Source organism: Rhinolophus ferrumequinum, chromosome 22 (assembly GCF_004115265.2).
Source record: "Rhinolophus ferrumequinum isolate MPI-CBG mRhiFer1 chromosome 22, mRhiFer1_v1.p, whole genome shotgun sequence".
NCBI classification, from domain to species: Eukaryota; Metazoa; Chordata; class Mammalia; order Chiroptera; family Rhinolophidae; genus Rhinolophus; species Rhinolophus ferrumequinum.
This window is the reverse complement of record NC_046305.1, coordinates 48507154-48532712: the sequence shown is the minus strand read 5'-3', so window position 1 is coordinate 48532712 and position 25559 is coordinate 48507154. Positions and strand designations below refer to the sequence as shown.

The 25559-nt window shown below is 40.4% G+C and overlaps 1 protein-coding gene across 1 annotated transcript in view; it reads left to right on the top strand.

Moving 5' to 3' along the window:
• The window catches only part of WARS2 (tryptophanyl tRNA synthetase 2, mitochondrial), a 76223-nt gene extending 51104 nt beyond the window's left edge, over positions 1–25119 (top strand). The window contains exons 3-6 of the mRNA XM_033091937.1: positions 5894–5974; positions 8833–8918; positions 21278–21396; positions 22981–25119. Of these exons, the coding sequence (XP_032947828.1) occupies positions 5894–5974; positions 8833–8918; positions 21278–21396; positions 22981–23429 (735 nt within the window). The 3' untranslated portion in view covers positions 23430–25119. The remainder of the gene's footprint in view (positions 1–5893; positions 5975–8832; positions 8919–21277; positions 21397–22980) is intronic.
• Positions 25120–25559: the final 440 nt, after the last annotated feature.

The window sequence follows — 25559 nt, the reverse complement described above, 5'->3', positions numbered from 1 at the left end:
GTTGAGTTGTAAGAGTTCTTTATATATCCTGGATACAAGCTCTTTATCAGATATATGACTTGCAATCTCTCTCATACTTTTTGAACTATCTTTCACTTTCTTGATGATATCCTTTGAAACACAAAATTTTTAAAACTTTGACAAAGATAAATCTATTTTGGGGTGGTTTTTGCTTGTGCTTTTGTTGTCACATTTAACAAACCATTGCTTAACCCAACGTCGTGGAGATTTACTCCTATGTTTTTTTCCTAAGCATTTTATAGTTTTGGCTATTACATTTAGGTCTGTGATCCATTTTGAGTTAATTTTTACATATGCTATGAGGTAGGAATCCAACATCATTCTTTTGCATGTATATACATCATATAGATGGTCAGTTGTTCCAGCATCGTATGTTGAAAAGACTATTGTTTCCCCCACTGAATTGTCTTGGCACCCTTGTTGAAAATCAATTGGCCATAAATGTATGGATTTATGTCTGGACTTTAAATTCTGTTTCATTGATCCATATATTCTATCTTATTCCAGTACTACGTTGTCTAGATTACTATATTACAGTGATTGATTTTTTTCCTCTCTCTCTCAATCTTTATTCTCGGTTTCTTGCTGTTTACCTGGAGTGGTTTTTGGCTATTAAACCAAGCTTGCATTTCTGAAATAAATCCCACTTGATCATGTTATGTAATTCTTTATATATGTCGCTGGAGTCATTTGGTAGTATTTTGTTGAGGATTCTTGTATCTGTATTCATTCACAGGGGGTGTTGGTCTGTAGTTTTCTTTTGTTGTGATGTCTTCGCCTGCTTTTGGTATCAAGCTCATACTGGCCTCCTGGAATAAGGAGGAAAGTGTGCCCTCTTTTATAGTACGGAAGAGATTGTGAAGAATTGATTTTTAAAACATGTTTGTTGGAATTCCCTGATGAAATACCCCCACACCTCGGGTTCATGTTTGTGGGTGCTGCGGGTTTGTTTAGTGACTTCTGCAGCAGTTCTGGAAAGTCGGTGTTCATTGTCCTATCTGCACACTGCAGTCTCTGCTGGGTCAGCTTAGTGCTCAGGTACTGATGGAACAGAAATTTCTAAATGCCTCGATCCTGTACTTTCAACCCCCGGCTGAGGGGCTGACACGGGGCCTCAGGTGAGCCAGAGGAGAGAGATGAGGCTCTTCTCAGGCCCTTCCTGGATGTGTCATAGCCCTGCACGTTTGTGGCCTGTTAGATGCCCGGGATTATGTCAGGATTTTTCAAAGCACCCTATGGCCGTATCATGTCGCAGCTTTTCCCTTTAAGTTTTTTGGCCAGCCTCTTGTTTTCTCCTGCTGGTATCAGCACCTCAGGCAGCTGTAATAATTCTTTGCTGCTGATTATTTCTGAAAAATGTCCCAGGGAGCTGGCTTTCCTCACTGAATGAGCTTTAGGTCAGGTCAGATAATGACACGCACGGGGCTTTCCCAGGGAGCTATCACAGGTCAAGATAGCGACAGTTTTCTGGGGATGGGCCCTTTTGAGACGCCTCAAACCCAATCTTCCCTGTCCACGGGCGGCTACGCTGCTGGTTACCATGGCTACCACAGGCTGATGGGAACCGGTGAGTCAGAATGCCACGAAGCTCTCTGTTGTTACTGAGATTCAGATGTTTTTCTTAAATATTCTATTGCCAGCGCAGGTTAATTTCCCAAAGTTCTGTAAAAGTTGACTTTGACCATTTTTTGCTAGTGTTCTCGTTGCTTTTATGAAGGAGCAGATTTTTCAGAGGTTATTATGCTGCTATCCCAGAAGTCCCTCCACCTTGTTTGAAACACCAAAACGCTTTTCATTGTATTTTATTCAGGGCCCAACGTTGTCAGATGTACTAGCCGTTTACCTATTTCTGCAAACTGAACACACCCATGTGACTCGTACCCAGAATGCTCTTTGTGCCTCTTTCGAGTCGCTAACCATCCCTCCCCGAAGATAACATCCTTTAAACTGAATATAACGTGAATTATTTAGCACACACTCTCTTGTGTGCGACTTCTTTCACTCACCATTGCACTTGTGAGATCAACTCACGTTGTTGAATGGAATTGTTCATTCATCCTCATTCCGTTGTATGAAGATATCACCGTCTATCCATTCTGCGTAGGTGGACATTTGGATTGCTTGCTGTGTGGGGCTGTTACATTATATTCTTGCACGTATATTTTTGTGAACAATGACACGTATACACATTCCTGTATATATACCTAGAAATGGACTACCTCGGTCATGTGTGATATGAATATTGTCAGTGGAAATAGTTTTCAAAGTTGATATACTACCACTTTACGTCACACAGCAGTGTATAAGAGTCTTATTTATTCAGTATCCTTGCCATACTTGGCGTTATTGGGCTTTCTCACTTCAATCATTCTGACGCATGTGTACTGGCATCACAGTCTGACTTTAATTTGCATTTAATGCATTTGGCCTATTTTCATAGGGAGATCTGCTTTTTTTTCTTAGCAATTTGTAGGAGTCCTTTGCATATTCTGTATAGCAGTATATTCTATGGAGGTTTGCACATACTTCCTCCCACTCTGTGACTTGCCTTTTCCCTCTATAAATGGTAGTGTTTGACAAAGAGAAGTTACTGATTTTAATGTAGTTTAATTTACCCCGATTTTTTTTTTTTTTTGCTTTATGTATAGTACTTACTGGATCCTGTTAAAAATCCTTCCTGGAGAAAATTAAAGATGCAATCAATTGATTTCGTTTTTTCCTGCAAAATTTTTAAAAGACCTATGATTTAGGCGGAAGGTGTTAGTCTACCTTGAAGAATATCAGTGTTTCCCCAAAATGTACGTTACAAATGATTGCCCTCTTTAATTCACAGAAACATCCACAAAACATCAAGCCTCATATAACTCTATTCCAGAAGATCTTTTGTTCTTTGCTATCAAGCCCAGCAATTCTGTTGAGTATATTTCTTACCCCATTTGTTTCTAATCACCCTGTCTTCTATTTTCAGAGATAATAGAGCCCATTATATGTGAAGCCCTCTGACTTTCCGCTCTGCACGCCTATCCCACAGATACAACCTCATCTATATTTGTTTCCCTTCCTCTTGTTTCAGTGAAACATGTTTCAGAGAGTATATCTATCCCACCTTAAAAAGCAAAACAAAATTTTTGTTCTCTAACCCGTTATTGCCATCTCTAGCCTCCCTTAAAAAAAATTTTTTTTACACATGTGATAAAATTGCAGAGAACTAAATATGCCCACGCAACGAGTGCGTGTAAAACTGATGAAATCTAAATAGGATGGATGGACTGTGTCAAATTCATTTTCTTGGTTGTGATATTGTACAATAGTCATGCACGATGTCGCCATTGGGGAAAACGGGTGAAAGGTAGACTTTATCTCTCTATATTATTTCTTTAAACTCTATGTGCATCTATAATTATCTCACAATTAAAAGTTAAAACAAAAGTCTCCCTAAAACTTATCCATAATAGTAACTACCTTTTGTTGACCCCTTACCGTGTGCTCAATACTGTTCTAAGCACTGTTGGGTACACACTAGTGTTAACCTCATTTTAGAAATGAAACTGAGGCACAGAGAGGGTAAGTCCCTTACTCAGAGTCACCTAGCTAGTAAGTAGCAGAACGAGCATTCAAATCCAGGCAGCCTCACTCCAAAGACAGAGCTCATAACTACTCTGCTATTCTTCTTGTTCGTCTGTCTTCATCGCCTGCCTTCTAGTCGCACTTCAACTCAGCCCCCTATAATTTAGCTTCCATCCCAGTCACTGCACCTGAATATACTTTTGCCTGGGTTACCAACAAATCCGTTGCTACATCTAATGGATTCTTTTTGGTCCCAACCATCCTGTCTGCAGCCTTTGATACTGTTCAGACATTCAACAAATATGAGTATTTATTGAGCACCTACAGCGTGCCAGACTGTGGTTTTACGGTGATGAACAAGACAGACAAAACTGTTGCAAATGACAAATATGCATGTCCTTACTGTTACTATTAGATGCATCAGAATTCTTCAGTCCCTGCTGACTTGTTTGTGGCTGTGCAACAGGCCACCGTATTGTTCCATCTTTTGTTTTTCTGCAGCTAACACAGATCAGATTGTTATTCTGTTTGTGATTTCACAACGTAACTCAGAATATACTGTATTTAAATACTGTTTTCACTTTTTTCCGGATAGAAAGCAGTTGTCATCAATATGAGTACATTAAGAGAACCAAATCCTGAGGTGTACTACCCTTCTTATATAATTAGTAATGATAAGTTGTGAAAATTCATTGCCTTTGACCTCCTTTTTTTCTGTATAAGAATAATTTGGGTTAATTTTATGCCCTCTTCTTTGGAAACACCAGGAAGATCTCTGCAGAATATTAACTCAGTCTCATTCCATATGTCCAAATAAAAAGCTACTCTAAGGAAAACCCTTGACTACGTGGAGGCCTGATGCTAGCTTTTTGCATGTCCCCAAAGCTGGGCACATGAGCCCGATCTGAAGAGAAGGAGTCATCTGGTCTCTTTCCACATGACCATGATTATTTTCTGTTGTCATTCCTTTCCCCAGTCCAGTAAAGAAGATGCAAAAAAAAAAAAAAAATCCCCTCCTACTTCTTCGTCAAAAACCAGTTCTTGTTTTATTAGTTCTAATGGGAATGTGTTTTCCTTGCATATTAGAAGCAATAATCCTCTTACTTCCATCCAGGGTTACTGTTTTTGTCTGATAGCTGTTTGTTTACAGCAGCAGTTAGCAATTTGCATGGACAGTGCTGTCAAAATCACTGCCCTCAATGAAACCCAAATGCCTCTTGGAAGAAGGAGGACAGATGCAGCCCAGCGGCTTGCGAAACATTAAAAGTGACTCCTTGTCAAACACGTGAAAAACAACTCTTCCCCCTCCATGACTTGAGGAAAAAAATGAGAAACTATCTTAGGCCAGATGGCGATTCCTTGCTCGTAAAATAGGCCTGGGCTGGTTCAGCTCCATTCCTTTATGTTCGTTTTGTAAAACCCACAAAGAACACATTTGGGGCCACTTTTCAGAGTTGGCAACAGTCTCTGCTTTTTAAGGAAATCATATGGACACAAATAAAGCCACAATGGATGAAGGGCTCGGACTCCCCAGGGTCCAGAAACAAGACGCATAGGCCTTCAATTCCAGGTCATCGATTAGAACCTGGCTTAGGCCCAAGAATCAGCCCAATTGTTGCCAGGTTTGCTTACTTGATTAAACTTGGTTAAGAAGAAAACAAATTGGGAAAAGGTTATATTTTCTTGTTGATGTCTTCTTTTTAAGAGAATAAAAAGGAAGGAGGAGGAAAAGAAAAGAAGAGAAGGAGGGACAACTAGAAACATATAAAAACACCCTTTAGGATGATAGTGATTCCTGAATTTCAAATTATTCTAGGTCTAAAAGATTCAGTCTTTCACTTTAAGTTCAGTACCTTTCTCTGCCATTTACATTTACATGTAAGGTATTTAAAGCTGCTTTTTGTATATTTAGCAGTTATTTAGACGGATTTGAATGTGTGTGTGTGTGTGTGTGTGTGTGTTTTCTTAATAATCTTGGCTTTTTAAAGATGGAATAGATGTCTCAGGACATAATGAAATCCTCTCACTGAAGCTTTTGTAACCGTGTGGTCAGCTGCTTGCTAAGGATGTCGTAAAGAGGATTTAAACACTAGACTAGTAATCGTATTGGTTAGTTTTGAAGATTTCTTCTTCACCTAATATTCTATGCGTTGTGAATCAGTCCCCTTCATCTGTCCTTTTTAAACTTACCTTGATTTGGGATATTTTCAGCCCTTTAAGGTAATACCTGTTATCTATTTAGTTTTTGTCAAATATGCAGGAAAACGCTGACCACCTTTGTTAATGTTCTACTGTGTTTCTTTAGGTGTCTGAACACACCCAGTTAAGTTGGATCCTTACCTGCATGATCAGACTACCCCGCTTACAACACTTACACCAGTGGAAGGTAAATGCCAGTGACCTGATTAATAATCAGAAAGAAGTTCAAGGTCCTCATTACAGCTACTCTTTTCCCTCTCTGTTTATTTTTGTGGTAGGTTCTGGGAATCCCAAGTTTATTGGCATTCCTGGTCTGCTGTTTACTGGTGGCTGAAAGAACTATCTTTAAACTCTCGGCCTCAGGGTATTAAACGGAAAGTAAAAGGGTTAAGATTCCTTTCAACGTAAAAACTGGATAAAAATATCCAATTTAGTATTTGATTTTATCTGCGTATGGTTGAATCAGCGTAACCCTGGGTAGACTTGGTAATGACTTTTGAAGCTACCACATTCTACTTAACACATAATCACAATTTCTGGATTACTGGACTCTGAAGTTGTCCCAACGCCACTGGAATTAACTGGCAAATCAGGCAAGAATGTTTTCATTGTGGGGAGAAGAGACAACATATTTTATTTATTTATAAAGAAGTTGAATCCAGGCAACAGTTCAAACCCACAGAAGAATTAAGGCTGTACTTTTTCTTAGACGTTTGATGGCAAAAGGTAAATTGGATAATTCATAGTACTTAGCTTCCATTTTTTGCAATTGGATAACCCAAGTGTAGGGTACCCCCAACTTCGTCAACATCAATTTCAGTTTTCAGCTTCTTTCCAGCATATTTTCAGGGCTGTTGGCTTTCTCAAAAGCTGGTTCAGAAGCCTTTGCATATGTTGCAGAGACAGACAGAGCCTAAGTAAGAGGTATTGGTGATGCTACAAAATCATTACCTGCCAGGAATCACAAACACCATTTTGTAATATTCTCTACCATATTTTGGTTTTAGGCAAAACCTTCCCATTTTATCATAGTTCTCTAACACTCAGTTGACTACTGAAATCCTTTTTATAAGAATTGAATACTAATTTCATGGGAAATGTTCCTACTTAAAAATTGTGTCTAAGGACCGCCCAGTAACACGTGACGTGTGAATGCACAGACATGCTAGAGACGCCTTCCCACCAGCCCGTAACTTCTTATTTGTGGCAGAAACATGGATTTCCAATGCCAGCCTTGTCTTAGAGCGTGTTACTGCCTCGTCTGGGCATTTCTTCATTAACAAAAACTGGTAATGCCTTCTGTGAGTCTCCCATCACGCAAGGCGCTGGAGGAACAGCAGTCAACAAAGACAGAAGGATGCAGCCCCTGTCATGAGGCTTGCAAGTCTATTTGGGAGGAGACCATTAAACAAGTCATCAGAAAGTGTAGAAGTGGAAGAAGGGGGATTCCAGTGCTAGGGAAGGATCTAAGAGCACCTTGGTTTTGACTGGGGCAGTGAGCGGCAGGACAGTGGGGTAGAAAGGTGGGGTCAGGGCTCAGAGTTATCTGGAGGATTAATGAGCTAACAGACATGGAAGGCATTTGCGGTACGGCGTAGGCCCTCAATAAATATTAGTGTTCTCCACATCTTTCCCTTTTCTTGGTAATTTCAACATTCAGTATTCTGACATAAAAAAAAAAAACACTACAAATTGAACGCAGTAGCAATTTGTAAAAATTGGGTTCTTTTCCCATTTGCTCATTGCCAGATTAAACTGTCATTATCTTTACCCAGTGATCATTGCGAACTGGCCTTTCTCATGGACATTGTCATAAGGAAAGGTACTGAAGGGATTGTATGTTCGAACTTTGCACATTTCCTTTGAACGGCCTATAGCATTAGCTGCCAAAACCCAGAAACTACTGGAAGTAACCAGAAAAGTGACGTCTGCAACTCAGTTATGAAATGATGATGGTAAGACGATGAGAGAGAGAAGCGGCTGCTTTTCAGACCCGCACTCAAAGGGTGTGTCTGCACGTTGGTGGGAGACACGTGATGTGAGCACAGGAGCTTGGTCCTGGGATCATGCAAGTTCATGAATTCAGTTGTTCAGTCCATTCAGAAATAATTGGGCCTCTGGGAAGTAATTCATATTAAATAGACACATGAGATTTATCTACGTGACAAAATGTCTATTTATCATTTTATAAGCAATGAGATCCCTAGGCCTTAGAAGCGATTATCAGTGAGCTACACATAGTGTTCCCTGCTAATAAGTAACTCTGCTCAGAGAACAAATGACACATCAGCACCATTTAACCACAGCAGGGTACTGGGTACCACTAGGGTTCATACTGAGCGGGTGCACACTAGTAGTTTATAGTTGTCACAATACGTGACATTAAATATTTCTGATGTCACCTCCGGTGTTTCCATCAGCTTCCCCATTAAGGTAATATTTTGGTCTATACAACCTGGCCCGTGTATTGGAATCACTGTACTCTCACTGCTTTAGCACCTAAAGATCAATACAGATAATCAGGATTGGTAGATTAAAATGTCTCTTTGTTTCATTTTTCCAAATGCCATGATTTTTGTTTTTTTGTTTTCTTAAGTGTGATTTTGAGGGAACATTCCCGTTTGGTCAACAACATGCTGTGAGACTTTCGGGAAGGTGTTCCCAGATAAACAATCAGCAGTTTGATGTTAACTCATATTAATTTATAGAGATTTAATTTCATGACATTTTCTGACCTTACTTAACCTGTGAAATCTAGACTGCATCTTATTTGGAACCTTGAAAACTCTTACACCCTTGCTTTGATAAAATGAATAAATGTAGTGGCAGTGCTTTAGCGGGGCAGCGGTGAACTGGACTCGCCTAAGCCTGGAGCGTGAAGACAAGCCAGCTATAAAATGGCTAGAATTGCTAAAAGGAATCGAGACGTAATGTTATGACAGGTGGCTTCAGATTACCCTTTGCTTGCTTTAAGGATTTCTTAATTTAGCAGTATAATTAGGTTCACGTCAGATTTCTTTCTCTCCTCTCTTTTCACCCCCACAGGCAAAGACTGCCAAGCAGAAGCACAATGGAACTATGGGTTTACTCACGTACCCAGTGCTCCAGGCAGCTGACGTGCTGTTGTACAAGTAAGGAGCAGAGTTTACCCCGTCTTATCCATACTCGTGCTGACGAGGGGGTGTTTTAACCTGTCCCAGAAAGATTGGGTCCATGGGGAAGGGGAACGTAGAAAGGATCAGACCCAGGGATCAGTTTGTCTCTATTTCCCAGTAATGGGTACTCAATTACAGAAGGAATTTCCAGTGTGACAGTGATAAGCTTGAGTGCTAATGCTTAAATAGCCATCATGTGCTGGAGACTTTATAAGTGCTTTACATACAAGAACGCATTCAACCCTCACAAGAACCTTATCAAAAGTTAGACTGTTATCATCCCCATTTTACAGATGAGGCAACTGAGGCCCAGAGTGATGAGTGACTTGCCCAGAGTCATGGAACTAGCAAAATTTGAACCCAGGATTGGAGTAGAAGGTTTACGTACAGAAGTTGTGCTCTTAACCACTGTGCAATACGTTCTTCCCCAGGAATAATTCAACTCCAAGAGTTTTAAATGTTGATTTCTCATAGGATCTAGATTCTAAAGCAATGCTGTTGAACAGAACTTGCCTGCAATTATGGAAACATATCCGTGCTGTCCAAGACCTCAGCCACTGGCCACACGTGGCTGTTGAGCCCTTGAAATGTTGACAGAGGAACTGAATTGTAAATTGTGTTTAATTTTCATTCATTTAAATTTTAACAGCTACCTGTGGCTACTGGCTACTGTACTGGACCTGCAGGTGGAGAGCAAGTTTTTCTATACGATGTAGGGTGTCCTCCCTTTTCCTAGACCCATAATCCTCTAGTCAGCTACTTCTGCCACGTACAGGTGTCAAGGACATACAACCAGAGGACGCCAACCCTGTACTCTCTGTACTGCTTGTCCCGGCTTCCCCCCTTCCCTCTCCCGATTCTTCTCTGTTATCCCCACATCAGCTTCTAGATCGTCATTCACACCTGGCCAAGCGTTGCTACTGTGAAAGAGAAATTCCATTAATCTTTTTTTCACCACTTCCCTAAGACCTTGATCCTGTAAGTGATTCTTCCCTAGGAGAACTCGAATTCTTTGCATGTACATGTGACAATAGCATGAAGACGACATGTATGTACCTCGTGCCATGACCCCAGAGTCCTTGCGCAGTTAGGATGGGAACAGCCAGAAGAGTAACTGCGTAGCTTTACAGATAAGGAATGTCCAATATTATATGCAGGCCATAATTAATTATGATTAAAACTTACATATAAAGATTATGTGTCTGTTGGTTGTACTAACTTGAATGCTGGACTCCTGATAGCATGTATTATTTATTATAAGTGACTTTTGACTTATCCTGGGAAGTCTAGAATACTTTTCCCCAGGAGTAGTAAATGAAAGTCTAATAAAGACCTGATAATATATTTCCCAGCCATGTAGCATATTTACTTAGAAAGGTTCTGTAAAGAACCTTGATTGTTCTTGCTTGTAAAATGGGTATAATAATTATCTTGCACAGGATTATTAAAGGACTCGAGAGAAACATGGGCCAGCCAGTGCTGTGCCTGCCTTCTGTCCCTTGGTTATGATTGGTGAGGATTATGTCTTTGACAACAACAATCGTCTATCTAATTTCATTTTCAAGGGCAATTTCGTTATAGAGTAAAAGGCTGAGATTTTTTTTTTTAGCCCCAGGATATAGAGGCACATAAGCATGGTACATTTCCTTAACAATTCAAGAACTGTAATGGGAGAATCCTCTGAGCTCAAGGCTGTGAAAAAGAGTAAACTTGAACTAGAACATGCTCGGCTCATAGACGCTGTGCCTTTGCGCTGTTTCCTCCTGCCTTCTTCCTTCAGACGGCTCCCAGGGGAACTGTTGTCACACCACACATATTCCACATTTCCTGGACATGTGTGTCCTTTGGACCACTACAGAGCGTGCAGACAAGTACAATAAAACCAGTTTTGGTTTCCCACAGCATTTATTCTGTTAACATACACTTCTTATCGGTTTCCTTATGCTCCCTCCCAAGTTTAAGAATTCCTAATTGCTTGATAATAAGTAGCAGAGGCAGGACTCAAACTCAGGTCCGATTTTTAGGCTGCATGTTGTTTTCTCTATACCAGTGCTCATGCACTTGGGGGTAATTTTTGTTTGGTTTTGGTTCAGGTATTTCTGGATTTTGAAGAAGGTCATAGCCAGAATGTATATGAATATTTACATTATAAATAGAGACAGATACAAAAAATCACAAATGTAGATGGATGGATGGATAGATAGATAGATAGAAAGATAGGTAAAAAATTTGTATTTTCTCCTACCAGTAAATTTATATGTGGCCTCTTCATAAAATGCTGATGTAGGCCAAGTATAGATTTAGTGTTTGATTTTGTCAGAATCAGCATAGAATGAGTGGTACGTGGTGTACTGGAGAATGAGCTTGGAGGAAGGGAATGGAAGAGGAGTGTATGAAAGATTTATGTAATTGTTCTGGCGGAACTTGGTAAAGAATCCAGAAATGGAGAGCTGAGACCATCTTCAGCTTGAGAATATAATACAATAGCAGATATTTGAAGAGAGACAAAATATTAATAATACTCAGAAATAGCGAGCATTCCTAAGTTTTAGTTTGCATCTGCGTTATTTTTCTGAATAATTTCAAATAGCTGACTATACAGTAAGTGTTTCTCTCTCACTTTCTCTACACACATACACAGAGGGGGGCACTTTGTTAAGTACCTGTGATGCCTCTCCTTCAGAAAAAGGCACTATGCATGGACTGAGGGGAAGAAGAAGGAGAAATCAACATGTGGTGAAAATTATTTGCCAGGCACCATCTTAGCTGCTGCACACACATTATCTAGTCAGATTCTCACAATGGCTCTGTGAGATTGGTAAGTGGTGTTATCCCCACTTTACAGGTAAAGAGGTGACGTTTTAGACAGGTACCACTAAGTCTACTCAAATAGGATGAGAGTGATTACCTTGGCCGACGGCTTTCTCTTTCTCAAGAAACTGAACAGAGAAATATGGGAAGAGGAAAAGATAATGCAAGCAAAAGCTGAGATGACAGGCAGATGAGGAAACAGAGTCCTCAAGGAACTGTGAGTAAGCAGACCCAAAACCAACCCAAAACATAGAGTATAGAGAGAAACGGTTGGTTGGAAATGCCCGGCTTGGTAATTCCAGGGAAGAACTAAGGTACCGTAAGGTCTGAGGATCGGACTACCGACATTGAGAACAATTGAGAGAATCACTTCCTAAAACCGCTTTGGAGACTCCCCGTTCTTTAATTACAGCCTTTCTCTGTGATTCCCATTGGCCCCCGATTTCTATGAGATCTTGAAAGCTGCTGGCCAAACCTCATTTCAGCAGTCCGCTGATGTCCACATACTCACCCACCACTGCCAAAGCAATAATTTCCTCTCTTTCCCTTTCTAGCTCCCAGGCACGTCCTCCACTAAACCGGAGCCCTACTAGAAGGCAGTCTGAGAAATGTAGCTTCCAGGCTGCTACCCCTGAAAATCAGGAAATAGCCCAGAAGCGGGGGGAAAGGGTGCCTGGATGTCAACAGACAATCCAGTACACTCTCCTAAAAGCAATGGGAAGGCATTTGTGCCTCTTCAGGACAGCATGAAATGATCCCATTTATTCTTTTACAAGAAAACCTATTGAAATACTGCGTGTGAATGGTCGGGCACAAGGGCTCCTGGGGCAGTCTATTAAGAGGCTCCTTCACTTGTCTGTTGGGACCATGAGATGACAGTAAAGAGGAAGAGAGTGGATGGACTTAAGAGAAGTGAGGCGGGAAAAGGGCTAGGACTTCATGACGGGCAGGATGTGTGTGAGAAGGAGGTACCAGGGGTGACCCCAGGGTTCTCACGGTGCTACTGACCCATAGTGTTGCCATTCACCGAGACAGGGAATATTGCAGGAGGACCAGCCACAAGGATGTAGAGATCCATGCAGTTTTCTCTCTCTTCCCGGAGGCCTAACGCCCTAGGAGGTAAAACCTTCAGTATCTCTCTCACAGTACCCAGCAGCCGGTACCCAGCAGTAGGTCTTCAATGACTAATTGCTAAATTAGAGTCATCACAGTATATCCAACCAGCAACCAGTGACGGCAAATTAATCATTTACGAAACGAAAAACAGCACCAAGCTCTAGACCCAGCCAGGCTGGTTAACGGCAACAGCACGGAAAACTCACAAACCCAGCCAAAGAAAGGGGTGGGGTGGGGGGGGAAGAAAGGGAGAGAGAGAGAGATCTCTGTGAGCAGATATCTGTAGGCAGTGATTATTCATCTAGACACTAATTCTGCCAGGGGGTTGGGGTTGGGTCCCAAGTAAACGTAGATGCAACGAGGAACTCTGCGAAAGAAAAATGGCTCAGTCACCAGAGAAGAAGATCAGACGCATTATTGTGTGACAGAAGTTATAACAATCAAAATTATGAAAGACTTTTGTTTTATGTTGTGTCTAAGAAAGCACACTCAGGGTAAGTTAAAAAAAAAAAAAAAGAAAATGGAGAAAAAGAGAAGACGTATTAATATGGATATCATTATGTAGGGTATAAATTTTTTTAAAAAAACGGCACTAAATTATTTGAAGTGAAAGGAAGACTATGAGGAGAGAGGTAGCAAATAAGCCCCATAAGAGAGCGGAATCAAAGACAGTCTGAATTAATGTAAAGTGTAAACTCAATGGATGAGAAGTCAGGGCCAAGATAAATTATAGGAGGTGAAAGCAGCAGCAGGAGCAGAGGGAGGAAAGACGAGAAACAAACAAACTAAAATCAGATGAAGAAGCCGGAATGGAGCAATAGGACCAGGTGAAAAAAATTAAAATGTTTTAAATCCTTTTTTTCTAAAAAAAAAAAAAAAAAAAAAAAAGGCAAAACCTCACAGAATTGTAAGAAAAGAGGCAAGGATCCGACATAAGGCAAAGACGCATGCAGAGTCATTACGAAAACGCAATGTGTTTTCTGTTTAGTTGGGTTGCTTTGTAAATCTGGAACCATTTTGACATGTGGAAATATTCATTTTGATGTGCTTAAAGTGTATTGATTATGGTAATTGTTTTTTCTGTGTTAGTTGCAGTCCATTGTGATTTCCTATGGGCTACTGTAATTGCTTTTTAACCTGCCCTGTTGGCTAATTTGGTTCGGGCGAGTCAAGGGGACCTCTACATGTCAGCCTCACTGTAATTACAAGACAGGAGTAGCCAAGTCCAGTCCAAGAAGAGAAATGTAGAAAGGTGGGGCGTGTGAATGTAGATACACCTCAGAGAGGAGCATATGCAAGGCTATGAGCACGGAGCGAAACAGGAAAAGGACCGTTTGGGTTGTTACTACTCATTAGCCAGGGACTTTCGGTGCCTGGCCGCGTGAAGGAGAGCCCTAACTATCATTTTATAGAATTCCCTAAATTCATTTACTTGCCTTACAAGAAGAGAAACCACTTCTTAATCCATTGTCCTGGTCCCTGCAGTTTGCCTTTCTTAGTCATTGTTCTGTCCCCGTTTTCCTTAAATTCAAAGAATTCGCAGAATTCCTACAGCATGCCGTGTGTACTTTGCAATTACCTAACCAGAGATGTGAGCTGTCAGTTTGAAATGGGTTTTGTACCCATACATATCAGCGTTGCTGCCCGGGTCTGTGCCTGGCTCTGGGATTATATGTCCATATTTATGTTTGTGGTGTGAGTCAGCTATTAGAAAGTAAAATGATCCAGATTTGAAACAAGTCACAATGTCCCTCACCCCAGGGTCTGTGTTTGTCTTTTACCATTTTGTACTTCATCATGTCACATATTAATGAATGTACGTTCTATCGGTAGCGAGCGTTTACTGAGCTCCGACTATCAAGTACTGTGTTTGGTTATCTCATTTAATCCTTGAAACAACTGTAGGAGGTAAGCACTGATCTCCAGAGGAAACGGAGGCTTAGACAAGTGAAGAAACGTGGCCTCTCGTGGCCTGTGACAACCCACCTCTTGCTCGTGGAGCTGTGACAAACTCAGATAGTCTGACTTCTGAGTCTGTGCTTTTATCCTCTATACTTATCACGAACTGATTTTATCATGATTTTTATCTTGGTATAAAACTATAGTGACTTGGTATAGGTTTATAATGACTTCCTCTTAAGATAATTCATTTATCCAATAAGTATTGAGGTCCTCATACATACCAGGCAACTCAACGGGGTGTTGGAATTATATTGAAAAGCAAGGCAGACAGGCTCTCATAAAGCTTATATTCTAACAAGAGAGAAAACAATATATAGTTAAATAAACAAATAAATGAAATAAAATAATTAGGTTGGGATTATAAATAGGACACTGTGAAAAAGATCAAGCGAGGGAAACCAACTTTGGGGAATGTAGTTAGGGAAGGCTTCTCTGAGGAGGTGATATTTAAGCTTAGACCTGAAATAAAGGAGCCAGCAGGCGGGAGTTAAGGGAGGAACATTCTAGTTGGGTAGAAAAGCAGTATGTTCAACAGATCCAGCTCCCTGTCCTAGACGTTTGAGTTATAAACTTTCCAGGATACGTGATTTCATTTTCTGTCTTTATAGGGGCTGGCAGTGCGAGAGCCAACAGTTTCTCACAGGTCCATTCCCGTGTTCTGATATAGTTGAAACAGTCTTTCTATAGTCTACAGGAAAAGTAAAAATCACGGCTAATATTTCTGTTCTTCTTAACATTTTGGTGCATTTCCTTTCGAACCAGTTTTTTAAGCTAACATTTCTTGTTTGCCTACTATGTGCCAGACTGCAGGCTTTGCGTGTATTATTTTACTCCCCAAAGAACCCCATGAGTGGGAACTATTATTAGTCAGTTTTAAAGATGAAAAAAACAGGCTGAAGGAGGTTGAATAATGTGCCCAGGAACACCCAGCTGGTAAGCAGTGGAGCAGAATCTGACCCCAGAACCTCCTGACACCAGAGTCCACACTCTAAGCACTGTGGCCTAGCCTTTATGTGAATCCATGTTGTATGTGTTTTTGCAAAACACTTGCCTCCTGCTTCTTTCGTCTTATATGTTTCCACATCGTTAAATGTTTTCTGGGTTTTTTTTTTTGGATTCTTTGTTTTGTGTCTTAGGCTAGATAGATTGTGTTGTCTTTGCTTTTGTCTACTCCAGTGATTCATTCAGAAGGTGTACGTGCTGTGTTTCATCCTAGTAGCGATCATCTTTGAACTAACCAAAGACCACCCAAATGAGAACACACAGAGGCTGTTTATTCAGAGCTTGCCGCAGCAAGGGAGTCAGCTACCATCGCTTGTGTTTCTAGGGGCCTCGAAGGCAGGAGAGGAGTGCAAGAAGCGTTAGAGGAAAGGAAGGATTCCGGCATGCTTTCTGATTTGAGGTTGTCGCCATTGGGGAAGCTAGAGGCTGGCTAACTGGTAGGGGGCATCTTATGGGATTGGTTTGGGGAACGCAATTCTCTGGTTGGTCCTGAGCTGAACAAAGATTGGGACTTCGGCAGTTACTGGCCAAGTCTTGGCTTTTCTTGGCCAGTTGCTCCAGAGGTTGCGGTTTGGCTTCCTCATTTGGTTGCTCCCAAGTTCGGGGTCATAGTTTTTTGGTCATGTATTGTCTGGTCATTTGTATATCAGTTTCTCACTTTAAAAAAAAAAAATTTGAGTCTTTTAAAGAGCATTCCAAGCAAAAAACAATGACAGTGTGCGGTCAGATGGGTCCCTACCCACACTGGGACCCCCAGTCTATACTCACTTCCTTTTGATTTTGTTAACTAACCTGGGATTTCCAACAAAGCTGGTTGTTATAAATGGATGGCTTTGAGATTCCATTATTTTCTATTTCAAACTGTGACCAAAATTTAGACTTTATGTTTTCAGTATTTACAGCCCGTTGTATTACCTCAGCATCTCTATTTCTGAGTTCTCGAGTCCTTAGGTTTGATTCAAAATTTTTCCCAGTCTTTTACATGCCTCATCTATAAAATGGGATTAAGTCCAATAACAATACATTAAAAGCGCTTAGCACTTGTGTGCACAGCGTATAGGAAGTGTTCAATAGCTGTTAGCTACATTTCTATCATCATAGTAATTATGATTATTGTTCACAAAAAAGATAGCTTGGCTAGGTTTCTAATGCCTTTTTCTCTCCACCCTGTAAACACTGCTCCATTGTATTAGCAACCTGATTTTTCTTATTTTTGTTTTTATTTCCTGCCTGTGGCCTATAGGATTTTTGCTTAAGAATTCAAATATTTTTCTGGGTCATGTTTCAGTGTTTCTTCCTGAAACTCGTTGAGCCCCTTCAGTATGCGCGCTCAGGTTTGTCTGTTTGCCTGTTTGTTTTTAACTCCGTCAGGTTTCCTTCTCTTTTCGGTGATTGCTTCTGTCCAGACGGGCCTGATATCTTCCTTAGGAGGACCCTTCTCTTAGACCAAGGGATGGTCCGAACCCCTTATTTGCTTCTTTTTCCTCTTTCTCTGAGTCCTTGAAAAGCATCAAGGTTCTCCTCCAGATCACCAATACAACCTGTCCTATGCCTCCGCTGCTCACCACTCTTGAACCTTCTATTATGTGTTTGGTTTTCTTTGTTTCATCCTTTCATTTTCTCTTCATTTTATTGTCTTCTGTCACCACCTGTGTTTTCTCCTTTTGTGGCTTCTTGCTCTTGTCTTAAAACAGCCACATCTTTTTGAATCCTCTTGGACTTACCAAACAGTTTCTTTTCAAAAAACAAAACAAAAGTATCTGTGTCTCGTAAAAGTTCATTTTCAAATGTCTGATCTTCCTCGGGGTACAGTAGTCTTGCCCTTGTCCTACACTATTTTTCATAGGCTCCGTACTAGGGTTTTTTTACTTGCTTGTGGGTTTGATGGATTTTAATGTGTTGGGTGTTTAAAATCCATACTGAAACCAGAAAACTCTATTCAAATAGTGTCTGCCAGTAGACAGAATCAAAAGGGCCTCTGCCTACCTTCTGTCTACTTGGATGCTAGTTGGATTCCCTGCTGAGAATTCAACAGGAAAGCAGAACACGGTGCTATACTCCTCATCCAATTGTTTGTGTCTCTCAACTCGGTAAATACTGCCAGCCTGAAGTAGGTTTTCTCCCCCACTGCCTGCCTGGCTCTTACACTCTCTGGTAAGATGTAGTCCATGAAAAAGAACCATCACCAGGATACACTGCTACAGAGCTCGTCCTGCTTTAGTCTCTCCCCTTCGGCACTTTTCATTTCATTCATTCAACGAATGTTCCTTGAGTGTTGCGCATCCATAGCCAGAAAACCTTCTGTGTCCTGGGGTAGAGCAGTGGGCCCAGCGATGGGGGCATTTGCTCTGACCATGTACCACCGGAAACTCAACCAGTTGCTCTTTCAGTTCAGTTGACCTTCACCGTTAATGAAAAGTCTTCTCAAATTCAGTCCTCAGTTTTTACTCTCAGTACTAGTTTTCCGTTATTTATGTTTCCTCTGTCTTCATGGATATTCTAGTAAGAAATTCAGATAGGTTATTCTGAATTTCATGTCTGATATCATGTCAAACCGGGAACGATGATTCTTCCACGTTGAGTTTGGGCATCAATGTGGAATATTTAATGCCACCACCTAGTAGGAGGGCAGAGATGCAGTCCTGAGCCTTCCGGGAGATGGCAGAGCTAGAGACAGAGCCCTAGAAGTCATCAGAAGAGAAGAAGCATGTGGCTCCTCGTGTTGATAAGCTCCCCAGTGGTGGGAGACAACATGAGGGCCAAGACTATATTTTTATTAATAGAAATGTCTCCATTTAGGGGACAAATGGAGAAAAATAAGCCAATGCATGGCACTGTTGATTCTCTTACTTTTACTCTCCTGTGAAAATGTATACCTAAATCAGTATTACGTCAGCTCTTGATGGTCCACCTTGCTTAAATAAATGCATGATAACCCTGGGCTTTGTTTCTCCCCTCACAAACTGCCCTATTTCTGGCCACGCTGGAGAGAAGTTGGAATCAGAGTCTGGTAATGAGAGACCCTCTAGTTATGTAGGGGGTGTGTCTTGAACAGTTTTCTGAAATACAGTACATATATACCATTGTAAGATTTTATTCCCTGCATAACCACCGTTATTTGAAGGCGTGCCAAATTTCAGGTACTGTGTTAAGCACTTTACATGCATTGTCTCACTTAATCTCCAAAACAATAGCATGGGGTGAATATTATTACTCCCACTTTATAGTATGAAAGTTGCCTATGATAGAAAGTCTATGATTTACCCAAAGTCACACAAGACGAGAATGGCAGAGTCAGGATTTGAAGCTGGCCTGACCCCAAAATCTGTGCTCTTTTGTGTGTTCTCTACTCTCTCTCTCGCTCTCACACACACACACACACACACACACACACACACACACAGCAACTGCATGAGTACATGAGGGGCTATATATCCATGGATTTGTTTAATAAATAACATTTATTGCTTTCATGCAAAAGTATATCAAAGAGTTGTTTGACACCTAGCGCTTATTTAATATTCAAAATATTTATCAGCTCTTCTTTTGGAAATATATTCAGATTTTTTTATGATACAAATATTAGTTTAATTAACTGACAGTCTTACCTTGTTTTTGACCAGAAAGTATTGAACTTTCATTCATCAGATTTGTCTCCATAGGACTTTGAATTATTATAAAAAAAATTTTTTTCCCACTGAAATCAAAATTTTCCCCTATATGAATATTCAAAAGATCTGTCACAGTTCCTTATGGTTCTGTAACTATAGTATAGGAACACTTACGCAGCTATTAAAAATTATATTAATGAAGACCACATAGAAACATGGTAAATGCCTCTTAGGTTAACATAAAAGATGGCATGCATATTATAACTACAGTTATGTAAAAATATGCATCCATATAGATAAGAGCAAAGACTGGAAAGTAATTTGCAAAAAATAAAAATAATTGCAAAATTATGAAGGCTATTGCAAAATTTTTCAAAATGTCCTCAAGTATTTTACTGTCCTCAAGTAGCGAGTCTTTATGCTAGTCAAAACTAAGTTGACTTCCTCCTGCTCTAGACAACTGTGTTAAATGGACCAGTAGCCCATGGACAGTAATTCACAAGGAAAATAAAAGATCTCTGCCAGTGTTTCAAGAACCACTAATTAATCAAGGAGCTAGGAGGTTCTCCTCTCTATAACAAAACGCCATAGCTGTCTAGTGGTTTTCCTTTGCTGTGGCTGTTTTGAAAATCTGTTATGTTTCCACTTAAAATGTACAATTATTTAAATATTCAAGTTCACTTTAAGGCTGCTCCTTTCACAGCGGGAATATGAAACTTCCTTGATCAAGAAACGACAGCACTTTATTAACTATATTATCAAATGTAAACTCCCCAGCCAAGCATTAAAAACTTAAAATCACCCATCCCCTTCCCCAATAATATTTCCGTATAAAGTTTTCCCCATCCAGTCCTCTCTATAATGCTTAATTCTTCCCTTGTTTGACGATCTAATGCTGCAAGCTTTATGTATGGGATTAAAATAATTATCGGGTAAAGTCCCTACATTCTGATAATTTTGGGTTTGTGTCTTCATTTTTTAATAAAATAAAATCTTAGAGAAAATTTAGGTCTCCTTTGTTCCTTTCCTCAAGCCCCTTGTCTTTCCTCCTTCTCTGGAGGAAGCTACAGTCGTGAATGTGTAAGGGGCTTCCACTACGTGTTTACACTCACTCACGCATCCGTAAACAATGCGCAGTCGTATTTCCATATGTACATTTAAGGTGTACATAAATATCCGCGTATGCTACGTGTCTTCGGCAACTTGCTTTTTCTGTTCAGCATTTTTGAGATCTGTCTACATAGTACTGATAGATTTTGCTCATTTGGTTTTTTTTCCCCTGCAGCATATTAATTGTCCTGTGATTGCAATTTACTTGAAAACAAAGGAGCATATTCCAAAAAGATCTTGGGTTACTCCCTGCATGACAGGGAGGAAACCTTTTGCCTCAATAGCTCTCTGCCATGTTTGATTTGAGGAGTAGGGTGGAGTGTCTTTCAAGTGTGAGCCCAGGCTCTGAAGTAAAAAGCATCTGGTCAGGGCTAGGATAATATGTGCTGACTTGGTGAGAGAACGAGGAGTGGTTTTAAAATACAATTATGCTTAGAGCATGTGCTATTTAAGATACCATTCCTTCCTCCCGGCAAGATCTTGTCACACGGGTGTTGATGGCTATATTCCGCTGCTATGGAAGAAAGAGAACTAGAGTAGACAAACGTCTCTTTGGCATTTGTCTGATACACGAGATAAAGACGTGGGTCTCCACATGCCCTCTGTAGTGGGTGAACGTTTGTTGAACACCACCCGCGAAATAGGTACAGGAAATACAGCTGCTTGCAATATCATTTCCGGATAGGCAGGAGTCTTGCAGAGTTTTTCTGTCTTTTATTAAAGGTCCACACACGTTCCTGTTGGGGAGGATCAAATCCAGCACATGGAGCTCATCCAGGATCTCGCTCGAGGGTTTAACAAGAAGTACGGGGAGTTCTTCCCGGTCCCCAAGTCCATACTAAGTAAGTAACAAACATGTGACTGGTACATCAAGGTATGTTTTGGAGAGAGGATTGGATAACGGACTGAAGCTTAAAAACTTTCTTGGGGCTAAATTCGGCTTTCTCGCAGATAGGATTCAGGATTTGTAACTAGAATCCCCATCATTTTCTGTCATGTAGGACTAGTAGACCTCATTGGATAATTGACTAAAACAACGAAAAAAGCTTGAAAAGTATGGGAGAGACTAAAAACTAAAAATAATCACTTTCATTTCCAAAGCATTACATAATTTTTCAAATATATGTAAACACATCTCATTTGGTAGAGCAGGTGTGTCTCCCTATTTTATGGAAGAGAAAACTAAAACTTGGCAGGGCTAACTTTGTGTCCAAGTCATGTATCTAATTAGTGGCAAAGCTGGGTTCTACACTGAGTTCTTCTGATGCCAAAACCCGTTTCCCTTGCCGTTCCTGTTCACAATAAAACAAAAGTCACAAGAGTGAGAACTGCCAGCTCATAATCTAGGTAAAACAAGTCCTCATACTCTGCCTTCTTAAAAGCACAGCTCAGGTGGAACATACAGTCCACCCACTTGAATCTGAGCCCTCAGCCGCAGCTTGCAAGGCTATGCTAGTCTAGCATCTTCTTAAGGAAAGAAGCTGTAAATCTCTATCAACATTTTTCGAGCTGTGTAAACTTGTGGCAGGGGCAGAAATCACTGAACCTAAGCTCTGTCCATCTTTATTAAGCTGACAGCATTTTCAAGGAGTATAACATGTGCCTAGGAACAATTTAGAAACATAAGGCGGGTATGAATTTCTAAGTTATTCCAACAGTTCCACAGAGAACTTCAGAGCACCGATGTACTGAAATCAACCTTTTAGCAATAAGCAACATTTTAATGTTTTGGCCTATTATGATTTTACCTATTTCAACTTTATATGTTTCTGTAATAGCCCTAAAATAGGCAATTATTACTAACACTGGTTTATGAAGTACAGCTTAACATCTTGATTCTATCAGAGTAATAAACAAGCTTCGTGTGTGTGTGTGTGTGTGTGTGTGTGTGTGTTTGTTGGTATATATATACTTATATAATTGTGGGTAAAGAATTTGACGGATTGCCACACACTGTTAAAACTAGTTTGGGGAGAGGAAGGCCAGTGGCTGTGGGGAGAGGTGATTAGCTAGTAGGGAAGCACAGAGAGCAAGAGAGAGGGACAGGAAAGAAATAGCACTTTTTTAAAAAGTTTGCCCAGCAAAAACAGTGTGATTGATACAATTTAATTTGTATAAGATTATGCATTTTTATGTGTGTATATATATATATATATATATGCATTCAAAGATGCATAAAAATATGATCGACAAAATGTAAACAGTATTATTACAAATTTCAGATAGCTCTACTTTCATGCTGGTATAAATTGCTTGCATTTTACACAATGAGTATGTGATACTTATATAATCAGATACAAATAATTAAATCCTTTGGTATTCTTGGCCTTTTTTTAAGATGTAGATACGGACATTCCTGGTGATTTTTTTTTTTTAATTGCTGTTTTTGTTTTGGGCATGTGTGTGTGTTGGTGTTTTTACCTAAGCCTCAATGAAGAAGGTCAAATCCCTCCGTGATCCTTCTGCCAAAATGTCAAAATCAGACCCTGACAAACTGGCCACCGTCAGGATCACAGACAGCCCGGAGGAGATAGTGCAGAAGTTCCGCAAGGCTGTGACGGATTTCACCTCCGAGGTCACCTACGACCCGGCCCGCCGTGGGGGCGTCTCCAACTTGGTTGCCATTCACTCTGCAGTGACAGGACTCCCAGTGGAGGAGGTGGTCCGCCAGAGTGCTGGTATCAACACGGCTCGCTACAAGCTGGTGGTGGCGGATGCTGTGATTGAGAAATTTGCTCCAATTAGGAGCGAAATGGCAAAACTGAAGATGGACCAGGGCCACTTACAGAAGGTTTTACAAGCTGGGTCAGCAAAAGCCAAGGAATTGGCATATCCTGTGTGCCAGGAGGTGAAGGAGTTGGTGGGGTTTCTATAGGACGTTTCAGCGCATCTCAAAAGAGGCTTTTGTATTCTGTGGTCTGTGCACTCCGATAAAGGCAGCTTTCCTCACAGGCAAAACAACAACAACAAAACAACAACGATCGTTTGGGGACATTTGATTTGGTGTGCCTGATTTTTGGCTTCCTTTGATGAAAAATGCTTTGTAGCCTTCAAACAGAGCAACGTTCTGAATCCCCTCAGCAAAATGCTGTGGCCAGAAAAAAAGAAAAAAAAATCAAAGACGTCATAGCTGTCCCAATCCTCAGTTTTTGAGGTTCGCTCCTTGGCTTGAATTGATCCACTCAGATGTGACACAGGTGAGCAGTAATTGGCAAATGGGGGAATCATTTGTGTCTCTCAAGCATATATTGTCACAGGTGGACACTTTATCCTAACCCTTTTCTAGAAATATGCAGAGGTCTTAGAATTATCATCCTTGGGATACCATTTGGACCAATTTGTGTTCAGATCTCATTGAAAAATTTATTATTATAGTTTGTTTGTTGCTGAGATGGGGCCTGCCTTAATCTTTTAAAACTGCTTAACTTATTTCCCAAGAGACCACATTGACTGTTTCAGCAAGTTTTGTTTCTTTTTTTTTAATTTAGAACTACATGATAGAACCTTTTGAGAAGGTTGCATTATTTCAACGTGATTTATTCATTGTACAAGAACCCAATTTCCTGGATTATGTTCTTAATAAGTACTTCCTTGCATTCTTCTGTCAGTCTAATCTCCCTAACCCCCTGTGAAATATATAGGAGACGAATTGCCATTTTATCCCTGAGGAAAGTGAGGCTCAGAAGTACAGTTAGCTTCGACAGTATCCCTCAGTAAGTGAGAAGCAAATCCAGGATCAAAACCTTTTCTCCTTATTCCTAAAAGCAGTGCTTTTGTGATCAGCACAAAACCCTGAGAGGCAGCATGTCTGAGACTCCAAACAGGCTTATTTTAACGGTGGGTACTGGAAATACAAGACCTGAACTACCGATACTGTTTATATCAGAAATACACTGTTTATATCAACCGCTAGCTGCCTGCTTTACATCTGGATTCAGCCCACCTCAGTCACATTTCCTCCACAAAACCCCCAAGGCAGGTCCCAAGTTCAGTGTCCCAAGCTTATTGCAGAGATTCTTCTAGGATTCTCTGCCAGACTCCTACAGTCGTGAGGCCGACAAATCAGATTTTCCCAGTGCATGGAAGCTTTTCATCTCACCCCACCTCAGGCTCTAAGTAAGAACAAGTCACTGTGAAACCTAGCTTCTCAGCACTTCCATTTTCCACACCTGAAAATGGAAGTGGTAACCCTGACTTACCAGGACCTGTCAGCAAAACTGATTTTATAAGAGAAATTGCTTATCATTTTTTTTTTTTGCCAATGAGTATAATGATTGTTGTTTATACGTAAAAGACTAGTATGTTGGGCAAAGAATTTTTACTCGTGTGTCTTAAGAGAAGGAAGTAGAGTGGTCCTTGTACCAATAGATAAAAATCCACAAAATACCACGTGGCAGGATCCAAACTGAAAAACCCTTTTGGGGGAACATTTTTTGGAACGGGGTCTCTATAGTCTTAGAGCCTTTTGGGGCATATTTCTTCCAAGGCTCTTTGCTTTTACTTTCAAAGGAAACCTATTATGAATACTGAAAAATGACAAAATTAAAGATGGACCTATCAAACTATTATCTGTCTGTCTGTGTGGGTTTTTTTAATCCCCTTGCAGCATCTTTCATCCATAGAACTAAAGGCAGCATGGAAAGAATGTCAGGGAAGAAAAACTAGATGACTTGTGACAACTTCCAAGGAACAAAACCCTGCACAGGTGAGGTTGGGCTTGTGAGCACCCTGATATTACTCTTTGAAAGTGACCCGAAAGCTCATCAGGTCCACAATCGGCCCATAATGATTGAGAGATGTGCCCAGGGATCTCAGGATCTCTGATAAAAAAAAAAAAAAAAATTAAATAAATAAATAAAAAATAATGAAAAATTAAAAAAAATAAAAATTAAAAAAAGCCAATACTAGACCCTAGATCTATTTTCACATCCCTTCCACTTAACCATTTACAGGCCTCAGCACAATCTTTTTATCTAGATGAAGAATCGGGGAGAAATCTCTCTTG